The sequence below is a fragment of the Olea europaea genome, chromosome 10, assembly GCF_002742605.1.
Source record: "Olea europaea var. sylvestris chromosome 10, O_europaea_v1, whole genome shotgun sequence".
Classification (NCBI taxonomy): Eukaryota; Viridiplantae; Streptophyta; class Magnoliopsida; order Lamiales; family Oleaceae; genus Olea; species Olea europaea.
Window position 1 is genome coordinate 12,793,830 of NC_036246.1, and position 21,051 is coordinate 12,814,880.

The 21,051-nt window shown below is 34.1% G+C and overlaps 3 protein-coding genes across 3 annotated transcripts; 2 read left to right on the forward strand and 1 right to left on the reverse strand.

Moving 5' to 3' along the window:
• The first annotated feature begins 7,513 nt into the window (after positions 1–7,513).
• On the forward strand, positions 7,514–11,145 carry LOC111401280 (protein PGR-like). Its single transcript, XM_023028957.1, has 5 exons — positions 7,514–7,756; positions 8,466–8,725; positions 8,836–8,949; positions 9,851–10,073; positions 10,759–11,145. The coding sequence occupies exons 2-5, from the start codon at positions 8,580–8,582 to the stop codon at positions 11,128–11,130; spliced, it is 855 nt and encodes a 284-aa protein (XP_022884725.1). The 5' UTR covers positions 7,514–7,756; positions 8,466–8,579; the 3' UTR covers positions 11,131–11,145.
• Positions 11,146–11,952: 807 nt separating this feature from the next.
• LOC111401281 (protein PGR-like) lies at positions 11,953–14,711 on the forward strand. Its single transcript, XM_023028958.1, has 3 exons — positions 11,953–12,228; positions 12,914–13,162; positions 14,419–14,711. The coding sequence occupies exons 1-3, from the start codon at positions 11,968–11,970 to the stop codon at positions 14,548–14,550; spliced, it is 642 nt and encodes a 213-aa protein (XP_022884726.1). The 5' UTR covers positions 11,953–11,967; the 3' UTR covers positions 14,551–14,711.
• Positions 14,712–17,857: 3,146 nt separating this feature from the next.
• On the reverse strand, positions 17,858–19,314 carry LOC111400303 (zinc finger BED domain-containing protein RICESLEEPER 3-like). Its single transcript, XM_023027719.1, has 5 exons — positions 19,082–19,314; positions 18,717–18,951; positions 18,346–18,673; positions 18,218–18,282; positions 17,858–18,085 (listed from the first exon to the last, which is right to left on the reverse strand). Exons 1-5 carry the CDS (start codon positions 19,312–19,314, stop codon positions 17,858–17,860), a joined length of 1,089 nt encoding a protein of 362 aa, XP_022883487.1.
• Positions 19,315–21,051: the final 1,737 nt, after the last annotated feature.

Below are 21,051 nucleotides of genomic sequence, written 5' to 3' on the forward strand. Positions count from 1 at the left end.
ATCGCAAATATATGGATTGCAAAAAATAAAAAAAAAATTCAACTCGAAGCCTGTGTGAGCACAATTTCCTTAAAACATATTCGCCCATTCACCGTGAGTGCTTATGGTTCAATTCGAGCGTCTGTTTCCCAGGATACAATTGTAAAACTCGTAAAATCTGAGCACCACAGAAACTATTTCGGCGAACTGATTTAGCGTCTGAACAATATCACCACGATCTTACTGGACAGATATACGTACGCAAGAAACTACGACCCTACTGGACAGATGCAGATATCCGAACAGTGTAGAGAGGGAAGAGGACGATTTTTCACCTGAGAAAATTGCTGGAAACTGAGTTTAATTATATATACTTAATTTGTATATTAACCATTGGAGTTATATCAGTTTCTGGAATTTCAGAAACTCAAAAGTTAGTGGAGAAAACAAGAAAAAAACTGCAAAACATGGGCTCTTCAAAGGGGCCAATTTTTGTTTCGTTCGATCCGACATTCGTGTATGTAGGTCGTGCCCGCACACAAGTTCAAGGTCCAAAAGTAATTTCGGTCTAAGATTCACACCCCCATATACGCACACGTGGAGAGAGCGTCTATGCTACACATGATTACACATTTCCAATGTATAACCATATTTAAAGTGGGTCTTGCTTTCATATTTTTCCTATGTAGGACTAAACTCATTTTTCTGACATAAACCATCTTTCAATAGTCATCTTTGAACTCCAATTTCTCATTCACCCAAGTTTTATTTTTGGCAAATAAATATATGATTTTGATGTTCTCACGGAGGAGAACACGGATCAACTTTGATCTTCCAAATTGGACCAATGGGCCCTACCGAAAATTTTGCCAAAAGTGAGTCATTTACTCATTTTTTTCAACAATCCCCCACATGAATGAAAATTGGGAGAGACACGAGACCATGAGACACAAGACTTGTTGATAAAGTTCAACGGTTGAAGTAGGTTTACCCTTTGAACATTACTTTGTGAAAGCATATTTACTTTACTAACTGATCAATAGAAGTGTTGTCCTTGCACCGTTCTGTCATTTATGTAAACGATGATATACTCTACACAGGATTTTTCCTAACACAATTCAATTCTCATTATTATGTTCGTTTTGGCCATGAACATATGCCTGATTCTATGAGAGATCTTAAGAATTGAGTCCTACACAATTTTTTTAGAAGCAGCCCCACTTCTCTTTCACATAGGTGATTTCTTATTACAAGTAACCTGCATTACTTGGCTCGATTTTCAACGCATAAGAATTATTAAAAGTTTATTGCTTATTCTTCATCCTTATGGGCATCACCGTTACCTCATAGGAATGTACAGGAGGTAACACCCTAACAGCAATTTTATTAAGTTTTTACAATTAGATTGTCCCTTTGAACCTAGATCTTGGGATCTCTAGTTAACTAGGTTAGGTTTTCTTTGTGATGACTTATCCATTCAAATGTTTAAGTCTCATTCCTTTCGATGACTTCCCAACTAACTCTCTATTTAACCTTTTGGTTAGCGGATCCGCAATATTATCTTTTGACCTTACATAGTCAATAGTGATAACTCCAGTTGAGAGTAGTTATCTTATGGTATTGTATCTTCGACGTATATGTCTAGACTTACCATTGTACATGTTATCTGTGCCCTTCCTATTGCTGGTTGATTGTCACAATAAATGTAAATCACTGGCACATGTTTTGACCATCTTTGAATATCCTCTAAGAAGTTGTGCAACCATTCGACCTTTTCACCACATTTATCTAAAGCTATAAACTCAGATTTTATCGTAGATCTAACCATAACTGTTTCCTTAGAGGATTTCCACGAAATGGCAGCACCTCCTAATGTGAACACAAATCCACTGGTAGACTTTGAGTCNATATAGATTTCTTTTCTAAATCTCTATTTAGAAAGTAAGTTTTAACATCCTTTTAATGTATTTCAAGATTTCGTAAAGCGGCAGTCGCAAATATCAACCTAATAGATGTTATTCTCGTCACTGAAGAATACGTATCAAAATAATCAAGGTCTTCCCTTTGTTTGTAATATTTTATTACTAATCTAGCCTTGTACTTTTTGATAGTTCTATCTGCTCTCATTTTCCTTTTTGAAAATTCATTTATAACCTAGTGGTTTGCACCTTGGAGAAAGATCCACCAACTCCCATGTATGATTTTGTAGTATGAAATCTATCACACTTTTAATGACCTCCTTCCATTGAGATCCTTCCGAGGAATTCACAACCTCTTGATAAATTTGAGGTTCACTTTCTAGCATATAGGTCAGAAAATCAAGACTATATGATTTTTCTATCCTTTTTCGTTTGTTACGTCTAACCTCAGTCTCCTCTTCTAATTTTTCGTTATGACTATTTTTAGTCATAGTCTCATATGTTTGTTTGGAGGAGCTTGCTTCCTCTTTGGACTTGTACGAAAATACATGTTCAAGAAATGAAACATTTTTTTATTCTAATATCGTGTATTTGTGTATGTCAGGGATTTTAGAATCATACACAAGAAATCGATAAGCACTAATATTATGTGCTTAGCCAATGAAGATGCAATCTATCATTTTTGGCCCTATCCTTTCCTCTTTGGTGTTAGAACGACCACTTTGGTAAGACACCCCATACTCGTAAGTATTTATAGGAAGACTTTCTTCATTTCCATAACTCATAAGGGATCTTTTCCATTTTCTTTTGGAATACCTTATTTAAAAGGTAATTTGCTGATAACACAGCTTCTTCCCACATTTTTTGAGATAACCCAGAACTTACTAGCATTGCATTCATCATTTCCTTTAAAGTGTGATTTTTCTGTTTAGCAACACCATTTTTTTGCGGTGAATAATGTATGATGGTTTCATGTATAATTCCATGTTGTGCACAGAATTTAACAAACGGTGCTTCATGCTCACCACCTCGATCGCTTCTAACACTTTAATTTTCTTCTTAAGTTGAGTTTCAACTTCATTCTTATAGAGAACAAATTTCTCTATAGTTTCATCTTTACTTTTTAGCAAATATGCATAACAGTATTTAGTGTTATCGTCGATAAAAGTAATGAAATACTTGTTGTCACCTCTTGTTTGTACGAGTTTTAAATCACATACATCGCTGTGAATTAAATCAAGTGGTTCTGTGTTCCGTTCAATTGATTTAAACTATGACTTTATCAATTTTGTCTCAACACAAATTTCACATTTATGTTTGGAATCAATATGGAAGTCGGGTATGCATTTCAAGTTAACTAGTCTACGTAAAATATCATAGTTAACATTTTGTAGTCTACCATGCCACAAATTGGAAGACTCAAGCAAATAAGCAGAAGAGTTTGCTTTATTCATTTTTGGTTTAACAACCATTACACTCAGTTTAAATATACCGTCGGAAACATATTCTTTGCCAACAAACATTCTACTTTTTGACAAAATAACTTTGTCTGACTCAAATACAATGTGAAAACCATGTTTATTCAAAAGCAACCCAGACACTAGGTTCTTGCAAATTATCGACACGTATAGCACGTTGTTAAGAGTCAGCTCCTTTCTTGAGGTCATCTTCAGAACCACCTTTCATTGACCCTTGATTTCAGAAGTTGTTGAATTTCCTATAAACAACTTCTCCCCATTCTCAATTACTTCGAACAAAACAAACAGTTTTTTATTAGAGCACACATGCCTCGTAGCACCGATATTAATCCACCACTTTTTAGGGTTTGAACCCACCATATTCACTTCAGAAACGACGGCTGAGAGAAACAGTTCCGACACATCTTGTGCCATGTAGCCAACCATATTTGCTTCTTTCTTCTTCTTTGGTAATCTGCACTCCGAAGACTTGTGGCCCACTTTGTTACAATTAAAGCATTTTCCTTAAAATTTCTTCTTAGAAATTTCACCTTGCGGTCCTTGCTTGGTCCTTTTGCCACCGGATAGCCTAGATTTGTTTTTGTAGTTCTTACTACTTTGACCAAACTCCACAACATTGGCTTTAACCATATCAGGATTGAACCACTTCTTTTCAGAACTCTTGTTGCCTTCTTCAGTTCAAAATCTAACAATTAGTTCTTCAACGCTCATTTCCTTTCGCTTGTGTTTCAAATAATTCTTGAAATTTTTTCATGTGGAGGGCAATTTTTCAATAATTGCAGCCACTTGAAAAATTTTCACTCAAAATCATCCATTCGACATAAATTTTGTGAAGAATCATTTGGTGTTCTTGCACTTAACTCATAACTATTTTGAAGTCTACCATTTTATAGTCTAGAAATCTGCCGATAATGAACTTTTTAGCATCGGCATCCTCAATTTTATATTTTCGGTCCAAAGACTCCATAGTTCCTTAGCAATTTTCATAGTACTTACACATTGTATAGCGTGTCTGCTAAGCTATTCATGATATAGTTTCGGCATAGAAAATCCGAGTGGTTCCAAGCATCAAGTGCACTGATTGCTTGAACATCTCCATCATCCTCATTGAGTTTTGGAGCAGTCCCAGTCAAGAATTTCGCAAGATTCAAAGTGGTTAGGTAAAATAGCATTTTTTGTTGCCACCTTTTGAAATTCAAGCCATTGAATTTCTCCAATTTTTCTCCATGATTAGCCGGAATATTAACGGTATGGCCAGTTGTTGGAGCCACAGTTTGATTCACAACATGACTTGGCAATTTAGGCACAGTTTGAGCTACAACAGAGCTTGGTCCTTGAGCCACAGCTGAACCAATAGCCTGATTTTCAGTAGGTATAGTTTGGGTCACATCCATATTGATCCATTCAGTTGCCATTTTTGAAAGCCAAAAAAAAAAAAAAATAGTTTCTAAAGTTAACAATATAAGAAACCAATTTTTTCTAAAAAAATCTATTTTAAGTTTGTTGGAATATTGTGATGATAATGAAATCGGATTATCACATACCATATGTTTAGTTTAGATACCAATTTTAAGCATACCGTATATGCATATACTATATATGCCGCTTGCCGTATATGCAGTTTTTCGTATTTGCAGCCTACCGTATTTGCATGCAACTTACCGTATTTACAGTTTACCGTATATGCTGCCTACCGTATTTCCAGAAAGCTCACCATATTGGTACAAAATTTTCACAAACTATTTTTATTCCATTTCATATACAGTGAGTGACTTTACACATATTTGCTAGATACCGTATATGGAACTAACGTACCGGATATGCACTTACATACACCAAAATATAAAAATACCGGATTTGCATATATTATCTAAATAAATACCGGTTGGAAAACTACCAAACCGAATGTTATCAAATTAATTAATGTTCTTTAGAATTTTTTCCGACATGCATATAATAAACTGTAAAATTATATGAAGCGTATATACTAAAATAAATTGAAAAATCTACGAAGCATAAGATTAAACTGCAAGTAAATTCCAAATAAATCTGCAAGAATAAATCGCAAATATGTGGATTGCAGGAAATAAATAACTTTTCAACCTGAGGCTTGTACGAACACAATTTCCTTAAAACAGATTTGCTCCCTCACTGTGGTGCTTATGGTTTAATCTGAGCATCTGTTTCCCATGATACAATGGTAAAACTTGTAGAATCTGAGCACCACAAAAACTACTCGGATGAACTGATTTAACGTCTGAACAATATCACCACGACCTTAATGGACAGATATACGTATGCAAGAAACTACGACCCTACTGGACAGATGCAGATATCCGAACATTGCAGAGAGAGAAGAGAACGATTTTTTCACCTGAGAAAATTGCTGAAAACTGAGTTTAATTTATAGACTTAATTTGTCCATTAATCATTGGAGTTATATTTGTTTCTGTAGTTTCAGAAACTCAAAAGTCAGTGAAGAAAGCAAGAAAAAAATTGCAAAACGTGGACTCTCCAAAGTGGCCAATTTTTGCTTCGTTCGGTTCGATATTCGTATACGTAGGTCGCACCCGCACACAAATTCAATGTCCGAAGGTAATTTTAGTAAGAGATTTGCACCCCCTGCATGCACACGTGGAGAGAGTCTCTATGCTACACATAATTACACATTTACAATGTATAGCCATATTTAAAATGTTTTTTGCTTTCATATTTTTCTTTTGTGGGACTAAACTCATTTTTCTCACATAAACCATCTTTCAATGGTCATCTTTGAGCTCCAATTTCTCATTCACCTAAACTTCATTTTTGACAAATAAATATATGAGTTTAATGCTCTCACGAAGGAGAACACAGATCAACTTTGATATTTCAAATTGGACAAACGAGTCCCATCGAAAATTTTGCCAAAAGTGGGTCATTTACTCAATTTTTCCAACATTTTCCTCCAAAATAAAGGTTGTGAACATGTAGTATCCACTCTACGAAACAATTTAGCTGCTGAAAATGCTGTTACAATTATGCAACAAAAAGACACCCTCCAACACATAAAAAAGCATCGATCGACATCAGGAATTGGGAAATTTACTGCTCATCAAATTATTGCTCTTGAAGGAAGCAAGGGATTGAATGTTATAGAACTTTTAGATAATATTCAAGTTAAAATAAACTATTGCTTGGTCACTCCTGCTCTGGTCTAGGCGATTCTTCATATTTTTTCTGATTTAAGTTTGAATCTATGAAGAAATCTGGGCTCTGTAACTTGACAACTAGCAAAACACTAGTGGGTTCTATTTTTGTTGGTTTCTCTAGGGATCCAATATTTTTTCAAAGAATAGTTCCTTCAATGTATTGTTTGTGATCTTTTCTTTTCCGTTTTTTCCTTCTTTTTTTTTTTTTTTTTCTCTTGTACCCCCTTTTTTCGTTTGGGTATCCTCACTCGCAAGAAATTCTACTTTTATTTAACAATATTGAAAGAAAGGATTTTCTTTGTTAATTGATGTATTTTTAAAATGGAATAGAGATGGAAAAATACGTGAATTCCAACCTACTTATGAATATCTTTAACGTTTACAGATGAATCTCTCAAATTTACATTTATTTATTTTTAACATCAACCAATTAACGTGCAATATACGTTCACCCTACTACTCTTGAAAAAAGAGTTGAACATTCCTTAAAGCCCTGTCTCACAATTATTATTTGGAAGTCCCTTTTTTTTAACATATTCATTTTCAGTCACACATTCACATATTAAAATATTTTGCACATAAATTTAAATTTTTTCTCAACTTTTTAATTACACATTTTTCTAAGAATTATTATTTGAATATCATTTTCAAGACAATAGTTGTTGCTAAAACCTTGTTTAGTTCCCATTAAAATTTTAATACATCTTTTTTTCTTCTTTTCAATTACATATTTTTCAATAAAATAATATAGCACATAAATTTTTATTTTTATTCTTTAATCACTCATTTTCTCAAAAATTACTATTTTAAAATATATTTTACTCAAATTTCTCATAATAATGGTGGTCAAGGGGGACTAAAGTAAGTTGTGGCGATAATTTTCCCATAATTTTACACGTCAGTACCAGTTAGCATCATTTCTTACTTAAATAAACTATATTATTGATAGTACAGCATCTGAAGTGGCTAATAAACCAAATTAATTTGAATAAAATAAGAGAAGAATTTCTTTCATAAAATAAGAGAAGAATTTCTTTCACGATTTTAGCATCTTGCTACCTAGCCTACCTTACAAGAATACAGTCAAATCAGTCGATCTATTTATTTTTGTTTTTTAATAATGATTGATCAAAGTATAACTCTCCGCTGGCACAACACCACCGGCTACTATAGCCATCCGGTCGCCAAGGTAACTCTTTTACCTTTCTTTTCTTTGTATTTTGGTTTGATTTATGAATTGGGATTTCATGTCTTCTTGAGATTTGATGTTTAGGAAGAAATTTAAGTTCAAATAGGTTAATTGATAGTGAAGCCGTTGATTGAAAATTCCGTAGTTTGGGATTAATGTACAATTCTTGATTAGCTGGTTTTTTTAATTTTTGTTTGTGTAATGTTATTTCTCATTATTTGAAGTTTCAAAAATTAATTTTTGCCTATGGATGCATAATTTTTAGCAGGGATTTGAATGGATTCTGTTCTGAGGTTGAATTGAAATCTATTGTTGTGGAACTGGCAGTAATATATTTTCTGTGGTTGCATATAAATCATGCATTGATGCTCACTATCAAAATTGAAACCACGACCTCTGCTGCTTTGATTCAGTTCCTTGTCCATAATCTTGAGCAGTTAGATTGTGGACAAACTTATTTACTTAAAATTATGTCTTCAAGGGGAGATTCTCATCATTTTCATAAAATAAACAAACCTATGATCTTGGCAAGAGCCCGCTGAACAGACCATTTTCTACACCTGTCTAACAATCAGATGTGATTCCATGCTATCTGCTTCCTAAAATGCCACATGGGCTGGAAAAAGTCAAGACTGATTACAAAAGGAATATGAATATTAACGCTGTGATCTATGTGGATTAATATTAACAGAATCAGTTTTATTTGCAGGCTTGCAGCCACTTGATATTCAAAAGAATAACCCATCTATAGACGGGTGACCTCACAGTTTCATAATTACCATCTTAGGCCTGCAACTCTTATAACACCAGATCAGCAGCAAATATGGAGGCAAACTTGGTCCAACCAGTTGTTGCAGCACTAATTTCAGCTATAATTGCTGCCAGAGCTTATAAAAAGAAGTCGCTTAACCTCTCTGGGGCTATTCTTGGTTTCACTGTCATGACCATTCATATTGCTGTCAATTACAGGTTCCTTTTCCCCTATATAAACACATTTGAATGAAATATGGATCTCCTTATCCCTACACATACAAAGGTTTTGTTAACTTCTTATGTTGCTTTTCTGGAATGAATTATAGGTTTGGAGCTGTGTTGCTCGTCTTCTTTTTCACTTCCTCTAAGTTCACAAAATTTGGAGAGGACAAAAAGCGAAAAGTTGATGCGGATTTCAAGGAGGGTGGCCAACGCAATTGGTAAAACTCCAACTCTCCCCTGACCTCCGTACACGTGGACACACGAGCGCGCTCACAGAGAGAGAGAGAGAGAGATTTCTGGGCGATATTTTGATTTAAACTTAATTTTACTCAAGCATTGACACCTTTGCATGTCTTCTATATGATTTTGTGTGTGTTATTTGGGAGTATGGAAGAATAAAAATGAGGTTTTGATTGAATCGTAATAAATGTTTTTATACTTACTATAAGGAGACGATTGAATTGTTATTCAATAAAAAATATTGAATGTTCAATTTTAATTATTAATCTGCATTTCCTTCCCTGCACAACCCCCCCCCCCCCCCCCCCCCAACCCAAAAAAATGACGGAAGAAAAGTTTGAATTACTTGAATTCTCTCAGAAATATGTCAGAGTATTTTTTCATAAAAAAATTTACACCATCCACGGGTTACCGTGCATGTACATTTGAAGATTTTCTGTCCTGAATCCTAAATTTCATTGCAACCCACAAGGATAATTATGATAAAAGAATCACTATTGTGAAACTGAAAGAAGCCTCACACCATTAACTTGATGTCAGTTGTATGAATGCTATTTTGCCATACAAGCATTATATTCAGACAACATTTTCTGTTTCCCTCATAGGGTTATATTACACAGTCCTCAGCATGTGACTTAATAAGAAGGTTGTGATTGTCGTTTTAGTTTTTTTTCTTCATGTTTCAAACAATATTTTCCAAGTTCTTTTGATCCATAATTACCTGAATATTTTGCGCACAAGTAATAGGTTCCTTCTTTCTCCAATTGCACATGATGGTCAAAATGCATCTGCAAATGATATATTCTAGAACGTAAAATGCCTGAGGCTTGTTAGCTAATTTATGTCATCTTTCTGGCTTTCACTATTTCTTCTTTACAGGATACAAGTTCTATTTAATAGTGGCATTGCAACCATTTTAGTCTTGATTGCTTGGAAGTTAGCTGGATCACAAGATAATTGCCTAAATTCAAAAGAATCAAGACTTATGACTGCTCTAATGGGTGGTATTATTGGCCACTATTGCTGCTGCAACGGAGACACCTGGTCATCGGAGCTTGGAATTCTTAGTGATGACCAACCTCGATTGATCACAACCTTCAAGGTAACTAAACACGGCTTTAATATTGTCTCATATTCACATTTCTCCTGTTTCTTTTATGAGCTACATTATTTCCAGTGATTGCTCCTGCCATTGAGCATTACTCTGCCTCAATGCTTCCATTTTTACAAATGAATTGAAAAGCAAACGACAAAATTAATCACAACTTTATTAGTCACTCAACCCAAATATTTTATTTCAACTAAAGTTTTGCTAGATATCACACCTACAATCGTGACATGAACAGAAAGAATGCTTATGCTGTTTGATGTAGTTGGGGCATCTTGCTGTTAAATGAACTGTCCTCCACTTCTTCCTTAAACTTCTTGTGCATGTTTGTTATGCAATATCAAAAAATATCTTGAAACTATCTATTCTTCACTACCAAATAAGCCACTAATGTTCCGGAACATTTTTAGTTATCCTTGTTTTTCCTTTTATAACATTTCTATGTTTTACATTTATCAATAAGTTCACTCCATGTGGTGAGCATGGTATGAAATTTTTGTTACATGGTTCATATTTTCATTTAATTTTTTGTATGTATGGAAACCGTTCTTCAATATGCCAATAAGGCTTCTATCTAATGGTAAAAAGACTAAGAGATTTTAAAACACTAAGATGTCTCAGGTTCATGTCCCAGTATTTGTATGGGTTGTTTATTTTTCTTTTATTTCCAATTTATCAGCCAGTTCAGAGGGGTACAAATGGTGGGGTAACAAAAGCTGGACTTCTAGCAGCTGCAGCAGGAGGCAGTGTCATTGGACTGGCATTTGTTATTTTAGGATTCTTCACCACCAAATGCCCGTTTGATGTAGCTCTGAAGCAGCTATTATTGATACCCCTTTCAGCTGTTGCAGGACTATGTGGAAGTGTTATAGATTCTTTGTTGGGAGCAACATTACAGTTCAGTGGTTTCTGCAGTGTTCGTAAAAAGGTGAGATTTCTTTGTTTTAATAGTTGGATGGATAGCTTATACTTGAATATGGACTTTTTGTGTAAATATCATTCCTGTTTGCTGAATTTCCAACTAAATCTCAATTGGATTATTAAACTTTAATTTGTCTTAGTTGGGTCACTGAATTCAATTTTTTTCAAATGTCACCTACATCTTGAAACTGCTAGAAATTGCTTAGTTGGATATCTTCCATGTTATCAATCTGTGGCCGGTCAATTCATCACTAGGCTGGGCTAGGAAAGTGTTAAATGAAAAACATGTCTTTTAAAATTTTGATCCGAGTAGTGACATATGAATTTTAACACTTGTTTGACGTGCCATGTGGTGAGTTTGCATGCTAAGGATCACGTGGAAATTACGGTTGCGCTGTCAACTAAGCAATTTTCATCCATTTGAGGGATGAAATGGAAAAAAATGACGGAAGAAAAGTTTGAATTACTTGAATTCTCTCAGAAATATGTCAGAGTATTTTTTCATAAAAAAATTTACACCATCCACGGGTTACCGTGCATGTACATTTGAAGATTTTCTGTCCTGAATCCTAAATTTCATTGCAACCCACAAGGATAATTATGATAAAAGAATCACTATTGTGAAACTGAAAGAAGCCTCACACCATTAACTTGATGTCAGTTGTATGAATGCTATTTTGCCATACAAGCATTATATTCAGACAACATTTTCTGTTTCCCTCATAGGGTTATATTACACAGTCCTCAGCATGTGACTTAATAAGAAGGTTGTGATTGTCGTTTTAGTTTTTTTTCTTCATGTTTCAAACAATATTTTCCAAGTTCTTTTGATCCATTTGAAAATTACCTGAATATTTTGCGCACAAGTAATAGGTTCCTTCTTTCTCCAATTGCACATGATAGTCAAAATGCATCTGCAAATGATATATTCTAGAACGTAAAATGCCTGAGGCTTGTTAGCTAATTTATGTCATCTTTCTGGCTTTCACTATTTCTTCTTTACAGGATACAAGTTCTATTTAATAGTGGCATTGCAACCATTTTAGTCTTGATTGCTTGGAAGTTAGCTGGATCACAAGATAATTGCCTAAATTCAAAAGAATCAAGACTTATGACTGCTCTAATGGGTGGTATTATTGGCCACTATTGCTGCTGCAACGGAGACACCTGGTCATCGGAGCTTGGAATTCTTAGTGATGACCAACCTCGATTGATCACAACCTTCAAGGTAACTAAACACGGCTTTAATATTGTCTCATATTCACATTTCTCCTGTTTCTTTTATGAGCTACATTATTTCCAGTGATTGCTCCTGCCATTGAGCATTACTCTGCCTCAATGCTTCCATTTTTACAAATGAATTGAAAAGCAAACGACAAAATTAATCACAACTTTATTAGTCACTCAACCCAAATATTTTATTTCAACTAAAGTTTTGCTAGATATCACACCTACAATCGTGACATGAACAGAAAGAATGCTTATGCTGTTTGATGTAGTTGGGGCATCTTGCTGTTAAATGAACTGTCCTCCACTTCTTCCTTAAACTTCTTGTGCATGTTTGTTATGCAATATCAAAAAATATCTTGAAACTATCTATTCTTCACTACCAAATAAGCCACTAATGTTCCGGAACATTTTTAGTTATCCTTGTTTTTCCTTTTATAACATTTCTATGTTTTACATTTATCAATAAGTTCACTCCATGTGGTGAGCATGGTATGAAATTTTTGTTACATGGTTCATATTTTCATTTAATTTTTTGTATGTATGGAAACCGTTCTTCAATATGCCAATAAGGCTTCTATCTAATGGTAAAAAGACTAAGAGATTTTAAAACACTAAGATGTCTCAGGTTCATGTCCCAGTATTTGTATGGGTTGTTTATTTTTCTTTTATTTCCAATTTATCAGCCAGTTCAGAGGGGTACAAATGGTGGGGTAACAAAAGCTGGACTTCTAGCAGCTGCAGCAGGAGGCAGTGTCATTGGACTGGCATTTGTTATTTTAGGATTCTTCACCACCAAATGCCCGTTTGATGTAGCTCTGAAGCAGCTATTATTGATACCCCTTTCAGCTGTTGCAGGACTATGTGGAAGTGTTATAGATTCTTTGTTGGGAGCAACATTACAGTTCAGTGGTTTCTGCAGTGTTCGTAAAAAGGTGAGATTTCTTTGTTTTAATAGTTGGATGGATAGCTTATACTTGAATATGGACTTTTTGTGTAAATATCATTCCTGTTTGCTGAATTTCCAACTAAATCTCAATTGGATTATTAAACTTTAATTTGTCTTAGTTGGGTCACTGAATTCAATTTTTTTCAAATGTCACCTACATCTTGAAACTGCTAGAAATTGCTTAGTTGGATATCTTCCATGTTATCAATCTGTGGCCGGTCAATTCATCACTAGGCTGGGCTAGGAAAGTGTTAAATGAAAAACATGTCTTTTAAAATTTTGATCCGAGTAGTGACATATGAATTTTAACACTTGTTTGACGTGCCATGTGGTGAGTTTGCATGCTAAGGATCACGTGGAAATTACGGTTGCGCTGTCAACTAAGCAATTTTCATCCATTTGAGGGATGAAATGTGAAATACTGGTGAAATTTGAAACTAAATTGAAATTTAGTGACCCAATTGAGAAACTTCAGTGATCCTGAATGAAATTTGCCTGTTACGATTTTCTTAGCCCCGTTTGACAGCCTTTTTTTGGGGAAGAATGAGTTTTTTAACAGTAAATTTTTGGAAAATGCACGGCTAAAAAGGAGGAAAAAGTTTTGGATTTGCGTGAAGTATATTTTATTGTGAGAATGTATGAGTATGAGAAAAAAAAGGTTTTCGAAAGAATGGTTACCAAATGTGGGTTTATTTTTACGTAAAAAAATAGTTACTTAGAGTTCATGCAGAAACAAATTTTCTTTTATGTTGCAAGATAAAGAGAAAAAAGTGGGGAAAATGATCATGGACCTGTTTGCAATATCAATACAAATTTCTTATAAGAAAAGACAGCAGCATATGATAATGTAAAGTGATGAAGGCATCACAGGTCACCTGGGGACTAGGATTTTTCTCGTGTTTGTTATCCCTTTAAAATATTCATATCTAGAAATATGTTTAGCTTAGCTTAGCTTAGAAGTTTACTTTTAAGTGAATTTTTTGGCAAATATGTTTAGACCTTTTGTTAAAAATTTTCCTTTTTTGAGATATTTAGTTCAAAAACTTATTTTCCAAAGACTTGCTTTTACTTGTTTTAAGTTTGGCCAAACGCGCTCTTAGTCAACATGTTGATTGATTTATAGTATAAAGTTCATGAGTTAAGAAATCAAAAGGGACGGTCTTATTTCTACTGTTGGTTATAGATTTCTAGACATTTGAAGTTTTTATTCAGAAAAAAATTGAGTTTTCCCTGTTTTTGCAGGTTGTTGGTAAACCAGGACCGACTGTAAAGAGAATCTCTGGTCTTAGTGTACTTGATAACAATGCTGTGAACCTCGTCTCAGTATTTTTGACTGGTGTACTGACTTCCATTGCTTGCTTAGTTATTTTCTGAGATTCATAATTCAAATGGATAATAATATTGAGTTATACAATGTTCAAGAATCATGTTGTATCCATTAGCTTTACCATCAATAAGATGATACTGAATTCATCTTGGATCATGCACAATTTTCTAATTGATATATGAGTGACAAATTATGATCATATTTAGAGGAGGATTTATATGCATCTTGTTCACTTTATAGTTTGGATTGATTCTTCGTTGAACAAACAAACATGTTTCGTGAATATCTGCTATGTAATATGGTTAGAACTGCATGCAGATATGGTTATAATCTGAAAGTGTTTGCTTTGCAATATTTTTCACTTGGGAGTGAGATTGCTAGATATGTATATATAGTAATGAAGTATTAGTGGTTGGTGGAGAAGTCACATCAATTATCATGTCTGTATCATGTCCATTATTTCGTTTCTGGAAATCCAGATCTGTTTGTATTAGAATAGGTGGACCGTAGAGAACCTGTCAAATGATGGGGATGGTTCTACCTGTTAATGGCTGATACAAGGTCGAGATATGATAATAAGCTAAGGTTTCACAATATGACAGTAAGTCACTTGATGGACCTATGACTAGCATTAGTGATGAACTCAGCAAGTTGGCTCTTGCATTGGCGGCCGGTTTGGAAGTCTGCTTTAGTCAGCTTATGTGAGCACTGTTCATGATCACAAGCATGTTCTGTAGAATATTGGTGTAACACTTTTTTGTTAATTGAAGTTCTTTTCCTCAAACTGTTATGTTGAGATCGGGCTGCGTGCTTGGCTATTATGGACTTGGTCTTTCCATTAAATACAAAAGAAACGAGCATTCTGATATCATGCTTGGTTAACGCACTTCTTTTTCTGCTATTATCCAGATACGTAGTTTTTGAAAGGAAGAGTAAAGAATAGGATTTAACTTCGCTTCCTTGATATTTATAATGATGCTATCTAGCACCAGTTTATGTAACATTAGGTGATATGTTCAATGAAATTATATGATTTATTTAATTGAACATGCAATTTTAATGTCACTAGTGTGATCACCTAGACTGGTGTTAAACACCAGTTGTGCTAAATCGCATTACTCGATATTTTATTGAATGTGCCAACATTATCTTGACTTGTCAAGAATCTAGCCACATCAAGCCTGAATTCTATGCAAATAGCAGCTATTTTAAGGCGTTCGAATTCTATGAAAATAGCAGCTATTTTAGGATGTCCGCTTTAATTGGCACGCAGTTCCTACATTGATGAATAATTGCTGTCGACTTTAGATTAAACCCGTCTCTCACAAATCTAAAACCATGTATATATTTGAAAGCATCATTTCCATAGCGAAGATCTCGTGATGAGGACTAAACCTATTGACCCCTGACCTTAGTGCAAACCTGTGGAAACAGACGGGGACTAGCCTCTTGATTACACAGTTTGAATCTCATGTAGAATTTGTTTTCCTGCTTGTACGTTGTGCTCGATTTTTCCACCCAGAAACGATGATTTGGTAGAACTAAAAAGAACTCCAGGATTAATGTTTTAATTGCAAATTTTAATTCTCGAATGATTTCCACATTTCAATTTAATGATCAATCAATAGACCTTTTGTTTTTTTATATTTTTATTTTTAAAATTATTTCAATCTCTCCCTTTCAAACATAACAGTTGTTACGATTAGTCGTTGAAGTCAAATAGACAACAATCTATCTATTTCCACTAGATGGTTACATTTTATACAATAATGCTATATTTTCTTTGCTCTAGCTGTCCTCTTCCGTGCACTTTCTTGAATCTCAATTTGTTACAAATCTTCCACCATATTTGGAGGGATATTTTCAGTTGGGATTTGCACAAATGCTTCAACTGACATGCCATTCTCAGTATTCAAAGAACCTGGCTTAGTAAGTGAACTTCAGTCATATTGTGCAAAATTAGTCAAGTCTAATCTAGGCGTTGGCATGAACTAGAACTCTAATGGTGGAGGTGTTGGTGGTTGAACTCCATTTCTTGAACTCGTGTTTGATCTCCTAGGCACTAGGCACTAGCTTTGCCTATGCTAAAATGGAAAAACCAACAAGCAAAACAATAAACATTTTGGATACATTAAACACAAGCCAATACGATGCAAAACACAAAACATGTTTGGTTAGCCTTTAGCAATAATCATTAATTTGACTAGACCTTTCTTGAATTGTACGCTCCATATCATAAGTAAGCCAATCCTAAAATAAACTAACACGTGAAACAATTATAATCATTCTAAGCAAACTTATGAAATGATAAAAACTAAAACTACTTAAAAGATCACAAATTTCTTGTTGTGCATCGGGCCTCTGATGGTATTGCCTGTTGTGCCCCATTGCTCCATAGACACTACAAGTCATGAACATAGTTCCTCGTTTCTTATTTTTGCCTTGGCCTCTGAACAAGTGATGACATTTTCTTCATGTTCTTTTATTCTCTTCTTTTGTTTTCTCCCTCTTTTGGGCACAAGTAAACCTAGTGGTTGATTGGAGGGGCATCAATTGGAGGACATAACTTAACGTATTTATAGGATTAATAATATTCTCTAGGGTGGGTGTCAAGTGGATCGGTCCGGACATTTCAATACCCAGAACCACCCATTATATTTCGGGTATTTTATAAATGGATCCATTCGGTTCCATGTAATTATTGCACCAAACCCAAACCATCAGTTCCAATTTGGGTTCGATTCTACCCATAACATTTTTTTGAATACAATAGTAAATCCAACCATGTAATTAGATGAATTATCACAAACTATCCATCATGTCATAGATTTAATAACTGACATTAATGGACTAATTTTCCAAGACGTAAACAAAGCCTAACAGATTAAAAGTTACATGAAAAATTAATAAGACTAACCTTAAAAGAGCATTAAAAACTAGTTAGAACTTAAAAGAACTTTAGTAGGAGTATAGGACCAACATTAAACAAAGCTTTAAAACTTAAAAGAGCATTAATAAGAGCACCTTATTATGATAATAAACAGAAGTTCAAAAAATGTTAAAACCAACGTTAGAAGTTAAACAACTGAAAAATGTCATCAAAAGAGCCATAAAATGTTAACCACAAACTCCAGATGATGAATATTCTCAATAGATTTTGAGTCACCTACATTAATCCATGTGAGTTGTATTGCACCAACCATTTAGACATCCATTGCATGAGTTGTGGCATTAACAAAATCTACAAGACATAATTAAAATATAATAATCATTACAAGTTTAACAAAATTAAAATTTATTAGATTAACAAAATGTAATATAAGAATATGGAAAAACAATGTTTACTTACCCGTCTCAATTTTTCTCGTAAAACTCCGTCTCTTCAATGCAAATTCCATCTTGGGGTACTTTCAACAATCTAGATTCTTCATGTAACAAATTTGGTGTGCAAATTAACACCTTAAATGTTTTAGGAGTTAAAGAACTCCTAAATGAATCAAGAATCCGTCCACTCGTGCTAAATGCTAACTCAGAAGCAATTGTAGAGACAAGAATGGCAAGCACATCCCTCGCTATCTCAATCTTCCACCATTATAAAATGTCAAATTTTGCATTTGCGGGTTCCTCAGTACTTTCTCTCAAATATTTTTGAATCTCATCCTTTCCAGCTAAATCTACATTGCTAGTTTTCAATTTTTTGTACCCTATGTCAACTTTATTAAATGGACTCATATCATCTCCATCTCCATCCCCATCTCCGTCTCCATCTTCATCATCATCTGAACCATCAACTCAAGTTACTCTGTTATTAGAATTACTACCACCAATTCCACCGTCAATACCGCTTCGTCCCTTGTATTCATTGTATAAAGCATACAACATTTTTATAACTTCACTCTTTAACACATCCACCTTGTTGTCATCATATAAGATACTTGCACAATATGCAACACACTTAAATTTGTACCTAGGATCAAGTACAATTGCTAAAAGTAAAAGCTTGTTCATTTTCTCAACTGTGCCCCAATACTTTTCAAACTTGACCTTCATATTGCACGCTATACTTCTTAGCAAATGATCATTTTTATTACTCAATGTTGTTAGTGCATGTTCAATGTTGCAAACTTCTTTGAAGTAAAGACTAGAAGTAACATGTAGTGAAGAACTAAACTTCAAAGTGACTTCATAAAAAATTCTTAAAAATTTTTCTTGCCTTATCCCAATCATCAATAGTAGGTGGTCCTTCTCTTTCGCGTCCATTTTCACGCTCGTCAAAATATTTATAATAAAATCCATCCTCTTCCTCCATCCGTTCAAATGCTTTCTGAAAATTCAATGCACTATCCAACATTAAAAATGTTGAATTCCATCTAGTAGGTACATCTAGAACGGAAAGCTTTTTGCAACCAATCTTCTCTCTTTCAACACAAGCTTTAAACTTCATATGCCTAGAAGGAGATGATCGAAAATATTTTATAGCATTTCGAATACTTGATATGGAGTGGTTAAACTCCTTCAACACATCATTAACAATCAAATTAATAATATGCACCGAACACGTAACATGCGAATAAGCACCACCCAAAACCATGCAATCGGCTTTCCAATTCTTCAACTTGTTTTTCACCCGTATCATTTGCATTTGCATTGTCAACGATAATAGTCGACATGTGCTCTATCCCCCAATCAAGCAAACTATTTTCAACAAGTTTTCCTATTGTATTCCCTTTATGATTTAGAACAACGGAAAAGCTTAAAATCCTCTTATGTAATTTCCAAGTTCTATCAATAAAATGCGCAGTGATTACCATGTACTTGATATTTTGAATTGATGTCCAACAATCAGTGGTAAGAGCAACCCTTTGCCTATTCTAAATAAGTTTATTCTTCAATGATTCCTTTGTCTCATTGTAAAGATGAGCACATCCCTAGCAATTGTTCTTCGAGAAGGAATATCAAACTTAGGATTGAGTTTTTGCACAAACTCTTTAAAACCCATACTCTCCACAAAGGAAAAGGGCAATTCATCAATTATAGTCATCCTAACTAGGTATCTTCTACATTATTCTTTATTATACACCGATGATGTAAGATCAAACATGCTACCATCACCATTACCACCATTATTTCTCTGTCGAGTTAAGGTCTCTTGTTGGTGACCAAACTGAGTAGCCTTATATGCATGACAACTATCCAAATGCTTCCACATACTAGAAGTTTCACCTTTTGAATTACTTTAAAGGACTTTCCTACAATAATTGCATTTTGATGTTTCTCCATTACCTACCTTAGTAAATCTCAACCAAATTGCTGATCTTGTCTTTGTTCTCTTTTTAGTTCCAAGTGTCTCATCATACATCTACAAAAAATAAATTATTTTGCCATAACCTATAACAAATTTAATTTGAAGAGGAAAAAAATAATAAAGGCACACCACAAATTTTGCTATTGAATAGAAAACAATAATGATGGCACACCACAAGTAATAGTACTAGTTGTTGCATGATAGAGACTTGAAGATAAACTTAGATTAGTCATTATTTTTAATACACATGTTCATTATTATTTTTATAACGAATAGAATTTATTTTTTATAATGAATAAACATACTCCTTGAAGAAGAAGTGAGAACTCTACTGGTCAAATATCTTTCACGAATTTGTGCATTTTTCTGAACCATGTGGGCCAATAAAAAGTCAGAATTAAGAGGTTTTAGTCCAAGTAGTTTAGTTTGCGTAGATTTCTGATGAGCTATTTTATGTGTGGTTGCCATTCTATCCCTCCTACAGATTGCTCGAAACATTGCCACAAACAAAATGGCAAATTCAATGCGTTACAATTATCTCAGAGGAGTTAGGGCCAATTCAAAAACCCATAAGAATTAAGATCATGGTTGCAAGAAATATTGTTCAGATATCTTGATAAATGGATACAATGAAGACGTGGAGTACAATGAACCATTAAACACAAATAAAATAAGTCGCCAACTCCTATTAAAAGTAATTTAAAAGTTGGCAAAAATCACATGCGGTGTTGGTGCTGGTGACGAAGCCATTGTTTGACGAAAGAGAATGACAAAAAGGAATTGGGAAATGAGGTAGCTGGCAAGTGATTAATTGATTATAATTCTTTATAGGTTTGGCAGGGGCAAATTTCTTTTGGGCAAGATTTACATATTTGGACTTAGTAACTAAAATGAGCCAAAAGATTTGGATTTCATATTTTCTTTAGATTGAATTGAGGAGCCCATTTAGATTTTAAGTTATAAATATTAAATTTTGTAACTTTTTAGGCAATCTATTAATTATTAAAAATTAAAAAATTACAACAAAATCGGTTCCATCTGGTTACCCATGGTTCCAATTTTCAAGAACCAAAAACCGACCCATACCCAATCGGTTCTCTATTTTTGGTTTCGATTCCTATTTATTTTTTTAGAATCAAATCAGAACCTCTTTGGTTTGGTTCGGAAGATTCGGTTCTTGTTAAAATGCCCACTACTAATATTTTCATTACAACAGAGGTAGGTATCAACTAATGCATAGTTA